Raw genomic sequence first — 10,564 nt, 5'->3', positions numbered from 1 at the left:
ATTCGGCTATTCAAGATGAAATGGATGGATAAACCTATTGATTATGCCACATGGGAATGCGAGCATACTGTTAAGGCACAATTTGCTTACTTTATATTGCAAGAGTGCAATCTTTTGAAGTAGGGGAGTATGTTATGTACACATAACGTTGGTGAGGATAGGTCACCAATATTTACATTAGTGAAGGGTATGTTCACTAATGTTAAAAAGGGAACTAATGATAGGTCCATGCACTATCATGATTTGGACAACCAATGAATGGAGAGCCTTTTACAAAGGCACATCTATTCAAGGGGCCTAGGAAAAGGTATAAATATGAGGCTTAGCTACCCTCATAATCACATTACATCGGAACGTTGCTATCTTAGACACCGGTGGTACGGGCTAGGATTTCGTCTCGACAATTGTGTTGATCTCTTCCAAGGTATTAGTCATCCTAATATCTGGCGGTATGGGACGTCGGTGATAGGTTGGCTATGTCTAGATCATAGCTCGGGGGTGGTCGGGTGGAACGAGTTCTTCTATCCATTCTATTTTCCTTCTTTTACTTTAGTTTGGTTTATTGATTAGTAATAGAATCTTAACAAGTAGGGCATTTATTTGGGTTGACCATTACTAAGTATGGCACTACAGTCGCATGTGGATTAATCTTCATTTTTCTTTTTAAGTTCTGCACATACACTAAATGTGGCTCTCGAATTTCTAGAGCCCGTCTTCCTGTCTCCGGATCGATTGGTGGCCGTTGAATAGAGCAGATCAGGAAGTGAAATAATTGTCCTTCACGGACAAGCTTCGTCTTTACAATATTTTCTCTGATCTGGTTCTGCTCTGAGGTGACTATCCCTGATGAAATGTGGGCCCCTGGAGGAATAACTTTGAGCTTGGCTTCCTCCTCCTCATCTTCTACGAACTCGACGACCTCCGACTCGTTCTCTTCTGGTTGCTGCCTTTTCTTGTACTTCTTATGTTCTGGTTTGGTCTTCTAGGTAGACTTTGGTGGGGTTGTTGCTTGTGTGACCATCAGCTCTCCCTTAATGTACAGGGGCAAAGCAACAATCAAGTTGTTTTTTGTTTGAACATCCTTTTTTAGGGCTTTAGGGTGGCAGGAGTCAGTAATGAAATTACATTCATCGATCATGACTCTACGAACCCCCACCAACCTATCAACATCGAAGAAGAGGTTCGATGAGTCGTTGTCTTCATATTCGATGTTTCATACGTAGTCGTATGTGAATGTTTTTCCGACTTGCAACTTGCCTTCACCTTCAAACTTTGCAAGAATAAGAAGCAGGTCCCCTTCTTCCTCGGTGTAGATCAGTGTCCACTCCACATGGTGGTAGCTCTTCAGGCGAGGCTCCCCACTCTATTCGCCTAAAGTCTTCGGCATGTTACCAACAAAAGATTTTGAAGTTTCGTCACCTCTTGACTCGATAAGTGTTTTGTGAGAATCAGCTTTCATCATGGTGTCAGAAGGTCTTTTTGTTGGTGGTAGAATTTTCAGTTTGAAAGACGGCACCTTCTATCGTGGCTCACTGAAAACAACAAGTCATGACACAAGGATATAAAAATAATGTTAATAATAAACAATATAGACCTCTTAACTAAGGTAAAAATTAGCGAAAATCATACATTTTTGTATAGAATGTTACATAAAAAACTTGAATAAATAGACCAAAAAACAGCAAAAAATTTGACCAAATCTGATCTATTGATAATGAAAAGCCCATTTTTCAACGGGAACTCGATGTAGTGCATCGAGTTCAACGTGTGTCGAGTTCTCATTGAAAGGGACCCACCTCGATTATGGAAGCAATAGTTGAATAAAACAAAAAAGAATCTTTAAGGAATCTTTTTGGAATCTAAAATATTGGGTTGGAAAACATACCTGGCAATTTTCTTTCCTTTGTTTATGTTGATCTCGAAGATGTTGACTGGACTGGGGAGGCGAAAACTCGATGATTTTGATTGCTAAGTGCTCTTTGTGCTCTTGTGCTCTTCTTCTACTTGAAGGTGATAATGAGAAATAGGAGATGAGTTCGCTTTAAATAGAAGAACGTGATAAAAAATATGTTTTTGGACATGGTGCTTATTATAGAACCAAGCTTGTGCCTATTTTGGACGTTGTTGTTGTTACTTAGCCTTGAGAGCAGATGTCCTCAAAGTCGAGGGAAAATTCTTTGTTTTCTATTGAGCCAGTTATATTATCTGATAACTCCTTATTCTCAATCGAGGAATATAGCCATATTAATAATAAAAGGTGCCATGTTAAAACCAACGACGATCAAGAGCAAAACTCAACGTCAATTTTTTCGATAGAGCCATTAAACTTAGGTAAAGCACGATATATTAAAGTAGATACAACTCATGTCGAGTCTAGTTTATCGAATGCAGAACGAAGATTGTGTCAATAAGCCTCTGAATTTTCAAAGAGTTCCTCAACAAGTGAGTGTTAAACGATATAATTTTTTCTATTCGGATAAAAAAGTTTCAATTGATATATGAAAGGTATGTTGTGGGAGCCTTTGTCTATCAAAATTTGGAAAGGCAAACTTGTGGGGGTTGCGACAAAAGTATTTGTCTCTCAATGGCGACGAACAAGATACATTATTTTAAAATTTCTTATAGCATCGGGAACATGAGGCTACAGAGAATTCAACATCGATTACTGAAGGGGTGGTGGGTACCTTTCAACAATACATAATTTTCATGGAAGGGCCTGATTGGGTGACATGTTGTTAGATGGTTGGAGATTTATTTCTTAAAGCAATGTGATGTTATGACCACCATTGGAAGGTTACATTTGTCAGATAACTTTACTCGTCATGAGGTATACCAAGCCTATAAGGATGACATGTTATTGGAAAGTGTACCTTATATACAATATCGGCATTTTAATCGTTTATGGCAATCAAAGTTTAACAATGTAGTCATACCCCACAAGGTCCGGATGGGTGTTTGTTCGATCCGCACGAGTATAAAAAGCTTGGCAAAGAGTGGGACAACAGATGAAGAAATAACAAAATATAAGACTTTATTGAGAGAGCATCGACAAAGCCAAGCGTTGGAAAGATCTAAAGCTATGCACCATCGTTAAAAAGGGCTTCAATTGCCAGAAAGATACATGTGCTTGATTATAGATGGGATCGATCAAAAGAAAACTTGTTTGCCACATTTTCGAAGGTTGCCCAAGGATATTGGAGATGAATGCCTAGTGCAGATGCACTTAGTAGGTTGTCCTTTGTATTGTCAGGTAATAAGACCTCAAGTGTTCTTAACTTATCCAAATATCCACAACGATCCCAATCTTACAGTTACAGTTATGCAAAGAGTTCAATAGAGTTGGCAAGGTGTACTCCCACCAGTACTATACGTGCAAATTGACAACACGGTGAGAGAAAACAAGAACTCAACTATGTTTGGTTACCTGAGCATGTTAGTAGACAAGGGTATTTTCAAAAAGATTAAGGTCAACTTCTTGCTAGTTGGTCATACACACGATCACATTGATCAAGTTTTAAGTTCTCCAAGAAATTAGCCAAGTGCGATGCTTTCGCACTTCATGTGCTATCAAGGTTGATCCCTGAAGCTTATACCCCAAAGCCAGATGTGCAACATTTAGATGAAGTATATGATTTCAAGCGCTTTTGTTTGGATGATGATGAGACTGGATGTAGGGTTCTTGCTCCGCCTAATAATATAAGTTTTAACCACGTCTTCCTCATCCAAAAAAGTGTGGTCGGTCACAACCAAACCATGTTGTATGCCAAACAATACTCATCTAGTTGGCAATGGGAGCCACAAGACGGATGTAGGCTCTTATTGCATTTCCCAAATGCAATAATCTGTGGTGCTGAGCAAATGCCCTATGACGACCATAAAAGATTGGTTGTTGGTAGTTCAATTGAAGAGCAAAATATCCATTGGATGCGGTACCTTGAGGAAAAACAAAAAAATATTGAGCGAACCAAAAAGTACGTTGGTGATCAGGATGTTGATTGGTGGGATGTCTTCTTTAATCATCAACATACAATATTAGATAACCACGTTACAGGGTATTGGCCACTACAAAATCAATTCGAATGGGATCTTGGTGGCCCATCAATGACAAGCACGACTCCTTTACAACGACTAGATAATCTTGAATTGAATAATCTAGTTCGTCCACAACAAAGAGATATTTACATGGGACCAAGATTATCACATGTTGGAGAGGCGAGGTCGCAAGCCAATCTACATGGGCTACAGGTTGGTATGTTAGTTGCAACATTAGCTATGGGAGATAAGTTGGGTCATCCCTTCTGGATTGCCAAAATCATTGAAATTATTAAGGATGATGGAGGCAATAAAGTAAAGTCTATTTTGGTTCATTAGTATCATACCTCTTCCAAACATGCATTTACTGGGAAGTACTCTTTAGAGATGGTTAAGGATGTCGAAGGCACACGCAGAAAGCGAAGAAGAAAGAATCTACCAAGCACGTCTACTCTAGCACTTGATAATGTCGCCATACTCATGTATGACTTCTCCTTGACCAAAACAAGCCATGTAAGACAGATTACAATCAGGATAATAAAAGAGAAGATACCAGATGTGCATGTTGACGCAACACAGAGAGAAACAATGAGTATGTCTCATAATCATGGTGACGTTGGATTGCAATTGGATGAAGACAATGCATTGGTTGCTAGTGATGATGAGGATGAGCCCTCACAAAGCTCTTCTAGTTCATCGGGTGGGTCTGAAGGGGAAGGCGTATCTCTGGGAAGTGATGGATCTCATATCTGAAATGTAAATATTGTATGTTACATCAATATGGCGATTCACAAATATGTATAAATATACATGTTAGTCATTTTGTAATTTTGGTACATTCTCTTGTATATTTCACGTGTCAATTATTAGGGGCATTTTTTGAAAGCCCTAAATTTTTGGACATGGTATAAATCAATATATTTTGATTCAATTTCCAGAACCCTTTATGTATGCGATGGTCCTTTTTGTGAAATGACCTACTTTGTGCCTTTTTTGGACAGACTGTTCTTAAATTGTGACATATTACCTGTTTCAAATGACCTCAGGGTGTTATCGTAGTTTTTGAGACAATTAGCATCACAAAGGGCATTGCTAAACATCGGCTACAATATATAGTGCAATTAACCAACAAATTGGTTGAGTAACTAACGTAATTAATAGACTTTTCTGCATAGCAACCTAAGGTAACATTGTCACCGTTATGCCTAACATATCATGTTGTATGATTAGTTTAATGCTACAAGTCACGAAGTTGTATTTGTATCCTCATTTCTTGTTTTGTAATAGCAAGCAATTTGATACTCTTCTAGTATTGTGCATTGTCTATTTTATCTACAATAGTTAGTGATCCAATTGTTAACATGAACCATGAAAGCTCTAACAACTATATGTATGACAACTAGTATATATGTTTTGAATACAACACATTCAGAGGACTAGTATAAAGGAGTATCATATACTCTATATATGGCTCAGATGTATATATATGTTTTAATTCCAAACACATGTATACATCATGATGTGAGCCATTATTCTATTTCAAGAACAACAAATTCTATGAAACGTAGGAGCGCCCCGCAACAAGAGCCTACATTTATGATGACTAAAGGCTAAAACTTATGAAGTGATAATGAAACATGACACTCACTTCGGAAGATTTGGATGTGTTGAGACTAAAGAATGTGTCTCTCTTGCAATCCCTTGCAATGCCTTTGTGACGACTTTCTGATCTTGACACGATAACTTTGATGGAATAACCAGAGTGATTCTTGACAAGGCCATTGGCAACGTCTTGTTGAAGTGTCCTCATTATCGGCACATTACATTGGAATATTAGATATTGGATCTTGTGGGCATTTGGATTAAACTTTATGTGCTTGAAAATTTCAGTACAATTAACACAATTATTGAAACAAGCAGTTTTCCTTATTAAAAACCAAACTTTTGGTTTATCGTTTATTATGATGAGGATGGGAATATGTATATGTTTTCACAAGAGGTGAGGATTAGTATGGAGTAAGATACAAAAAAATATGAGGTTATATATAGTCTGTATATGGCTCACATGTATACATGTGCTTTAATCCAACACGTGTGTACATTGTGATGTGGGTCATTATTCTCAGGGAAGAAGAACAAATTGTATAGAAAATAGGAGAGCCCTGGAACAAGAGCCTCCATTTATGATGTCTAAAGCTTATGGGGTGATATTAGGATAGCCCTGCAACAAGAGCCTACATTTATAATGGCTAAAGGCTAAAGCTTATGGAGTGATAATGAAACATGGCACTCGCTTTTGAAGATTTAGATGCGTTGAGACTAAAGGAAGTGCGTCTCTTGCACTCCATTGCAATGCCTTCTTGAAGGCTTTCTGATCCCGACACGAGAACTCCTACGCACTCGCCGGAGTGATCCTTGACAAGGCCATCGAAGACATCTGCGAATCGCATCCCATAAAAAAAATAGATTAAGTAGGAGAGAAATATAAATGGAGAGAGAGCATAGAAACATTACAAGATCTACAAGAGATTGTTGGCGAACCTCTCCAATTTGGACGGGATCGAATGTGGACATCACCAACCCATGATGATTCTCCGGCTCCATATGCTTCCTGATCGAAAACGTCCGATTCGAATGCCTCGACTGGCGAGGGAGTCGTGCTATTTGTTGTCGGTTGCACGGCAGCGAAACTCTTCCTTTTTTGTGTTGATTTGAAAATCCACAAGAGAACGACAAATCCACCAAATATGACAATCCCCAGTATCATGGAAGCTACCATTACGTGTGTGCGATTGTAATTGGTGAAGGTATGGCGATGGTAAGTCTTGATAATGAAGGTGTTAGCTATGCCTGACAGCAAAAAGTATCCCAACATAGATGCAATGGTGATGCAGGCCACCCATTTAGTGTTCCCTGTTGTGCTTATGTTGGATATAATCCCTTGTGTTGCTACTACGTTAACGAAATCCGGTGGACGCAGCACTGACGGTTGTGATGGAGGATATGCTACCCTAAACTGTGATAGGCTAAAATCTTGAGTTTCGGAATCCAATTCCATATCTTCGCCACCGCCGCCACGTCGATAATCTCTCATGTCCTTTGAGGTTATGTAAACCTGAACTTTGATGCTCAACCCTAATGTGTCATAACCGGGAAGAATTTGGTTAGGGTATACGCTATCGAGTACATCTAGATCTTCTGGCTTTCTGATACAGTGATATAGTGTAATGGAGGTTGGAAGTGATGTGGATGTTGTATGGATGCCTTTATATCGATATAAAATGTCGCGAAGAATGGCCATGGCAGGAGTGATGCCTATACCCCCAGCCACAAGGACGAGCGATTTATACCTGGAAAAAACAAAGCAATCGTTGTCAACGCGCAGAAACAAATAATGCTCAAGCATAAAAAACATGAATGGACATAATGGAATGACAAATTCTAGGGTTTGTGGCAATGTACTTACTTTAGGTAAAATTCAGACTCATCTCCATAAGGGCCTTCCACTCTAGCTTTGAAGGAGAAAGGGCAAGAAGCTGAATCCCCTTTCTTGGCGTCGGAGAATTGATCACGCAATGCATTCGTCCATCCGCCAAGCGGCTTGATGATGATGGTCAGAGCTTGCTTCTTGTCTAGGAAGGAGGATGCTCCACTGAAGAAGTGCCACTGTAGTCTGGAGATACCAGGAATTTGGATGCACCATGTGGAGAGAGTATTGTACAATGGGCTTCCTAGTGAACCATTAAAATGCATAAACATCTGTATGAGATCTATTACCTTCATAATACAAATTCCAACAGTAAATTGTGTTATGATTACATTATATAGATGTTACCTTCCATGCTAATGGGCATGGTAAGCTCAACAACACCATTCTCGAGGAGCTTCACAGAGGAGACTTGAACGAGACGTGTCGATTGGACCATGCGAATGAATCGATCAACGAAGAAGAGCAACATGGGGATGACAAAGTAGTGGTAGGTCGAGACGACATGGTAAATCCAAAAGAGGGAGAATAAGAGATAGAGATGATGTATTCTGAAGAACAGATCGTAGAAACGCCTGCGGACATAGGAGTGCGATGTGATCCACATCACTAGACCTATGATCCATGCTATCAATCCGGCCACTACTGACCTTTCTTTCCTTGTCACCCATGTAAAAAACTGACAAGAGAATACAAACATGAATGTTAAGAGCATTATGTGAGTACATTCTATAGATCGAATGGTCAGAAGCACCTCTAAGATGTATATGTAGTCTAATGATTTATTTGTATAGATTGTTGAACAGTCGGATGCACTGCTAAGATGTGTATGTACACTAAAATTTATGTGTAGAACGAATTTATCAAAGACTTGCTAAGATGTATATGTACTCTAAGATTTATATGCATCGATCGAATGGTCGAAGGTCCGCTAACATGTATATGTACAGTAGGCTTTAGATGTGTAGATGGAATTGTCAAAGACTTCCTAAGATGTATATATATGTACTCTAAGATTTATATGTATAGATCGAATATTCGAAGGTCCGCTAAGATGGATGTATATGTTGTACTCTAAAATTTATACGTATAGATTGAATAGTCTGAAGGTCTGCTAAGATGTCGCAAGGACTTATTAATGACATTTCAAAACTGTGTCCTCGTTTACGTTTAAGCCCCCTTTACATGTAGGGTTTTAGCTAGGTAAATATTTGAATGGATTCGACGGAAATGCGCGACATGTGTATGTACTCTAGATCAAGGTTTATTTTCTCGTGTATGATTGTTTGTTTACATTAGTGCAATGTTGTGATCGACTTAAGATTAGCTAAGTACCATCAATTCTCACATGAATTCGAGCATCTCGCAGCTCACTTGCACCCCACCTTGAACTCAAGGTGTGGTTAATTAAGTTATCTTAACGGTAACACAATTATCATCATAGTTGACACTGAATAGTGGCCAGGCATACCAAGTGGTCTCTATCGGTGTAGCTGTATGCGACAATGTAGCCGACGCTATGAATAGTTAGCATGAGCATGGTCGAACCAGCGAGCCAAATGTGATAGCGCACCGCCTGCTCGAAGGGAATGCCGACCAACCGAAGCAATGGAGAGCCTCTCGACACGGGAATCCACAGTAGTGCAAATGGCAACATGGCCATCCTCCCAAAATTGAAAGACACATTAATGACCTTCTGCCAGTACCTGTGTCATATATAACACGGTAAACAAATATCGTTCCATCAAAGCTCTAGCTTCTGTTGTTTCCATCATGTATGTATATATATATATAGGTTAAATTAATGTACGCGAGATGAGAGATGTACTTGACGGATGGTGTTCGGTCCGATTTCTCGATGTGATGGAAGGAAAGATCTGTGACTCGGCCGAAGTGGTACACCATTACAAAGAGAATGATAAGAATTCCCACTGCCTCTGCCCCTGTGATAATGCCCAATGGGCTTCTCTCCACCCAAACCGGATACGTGTTCAGCCGCCATCGGGTCCTCCAACCCGCCGATGATCCGTCGCCATCGCCCCCACCAACCTTCTGGAGCTCCGCTGCTTTTGCTTTTATGAACGCGCGGAGCTCCATCACCACAAAGCTTAGCATTGTCGCCACGATGAATGGCAGCGCGTGGAATATCAATGAAGGCCCTAAGAAACACAAATTCGAACATTCCGAGAAGAAGGTTTAGTATAATTAAGAAGAGATTTAATCCACAACTATGATTCGGGATCGAATGATATTATAATCTTCATGTGGGAAAAAAAAACCTTCGCTGCCATCCGTGTTGAAGAAGCGAGAATTCGATATTTTGTCGCCGATCCAAATGTCGACGTATTTGTGCCTATCTTCGGGATCAGGAGACAAGAGCCACCATCCTATCCAGAATGCGCATGCTGCCATGATCACGGCTTCGAGGCACCCCTTCGCCACCCTTGCTCGCTTAATCACCCCAATCAGTCTTAACTTCTCGTCCCTAATTGATCCGCCATTACCATCATTCCTCTCATTCTGAGCTATACCTGCATCAAATTTCCGTTGTAATAAATATATATGGTTACAGTTGCATTAATTGCATTCCAACAAATCAGTAAATGCATTGTCTAATGATTGGTTCTTGGTTGCATTATCTCATGAAGTGTCCATAAGTGCTAGATTTGTACTCATGTCTTCTTGCATACCAAATGCCATGGATACTTCGGTAATCCCCTCGTGAATTTCGGCCATCGGTACGGTATGGCACAACACGATTATTCGATTAAATGGAATGAGACGTATTTGTGCACCAAGGGATGAAAACTTTAGTAGGGGGTGGACTTTCTTATATACCCAATAGGAAGGCTAGAAACAACAAATAAGTGATGTTGGTTTTTTTAAGTCAATGGTTAGGGTATGTGCCTACCACATGCCCACTAGTAGGCCCTTGTGTATTGCCGGCACAACCATACCACACACATTTGCATGCACAACACACATGAACATCATAGGCATGCACAACACACACAAACATTTGCTTTTATGTGTATAATTTGCACA

At 39.8% G+C, this 10,564-nt stretch overlaps 1 protein-coding gene across 1 annotated transcript; it reads right to left on the bottom strand.

The window, feature by feature from the left end:
* Positions 1 to 6,266: 6,266 nt before the first annotated feature.
* LOC147848216 (ferric reduction oxidase 6-like) lies at positions 6,267 to 10,344 on the bottom strand. Its single transcript, XM_087338587.1, has 8 exons — positions 10,210 to 10,344; positions 9,799 to 10,050; positions 9,348 to 9,678; positions 8,991 to 9,225; positions 7,868 to 8,198; positions 7,499 to 7,763; positions 6,574 to 7,382; positions 6,267 to 6,469 (listed from the first exon to the last, which is right to left on the bottom strand). The coding sequence occupies exons 1-8, from the start codon at positions 10,253 to 10,255 to the stop codon at positions 6,282 to 6,284; spliced, it is 2,457 nt and encodes an 818-aa protein (XP_087194713.1). The 5' UTR covers positions 10,256 to 10,344; the 3' UTR covers positions 6,267 to 6,281.
* Positions 10,345 to 10,564: the final 220 nt, after the last annotated feature.

This window comes from Azolla caroliniana, unplaced genomic scaffold, assembly GCF_043228905.1.
Source record: "Azolla caroliniana isolate FFs.n. ecotype wild unplaced genomic scaffold, voAzoCaro1.0.p SCAF_454, whole genome shotgun sequence".
In the NCBI taxonomy this organism is placed as follows: Eukaryota; Viridiplantae; Streptophyta; class Polypodiopsida; order Salviniales; family Salviniaceae; genus Azolla; species Azolla caroliniana.
The sequence above is the reverse complement of the archived record's forward strand: the minus strand, read 5'-3'. Positions and strand labels throughout refer to the sequence as shown.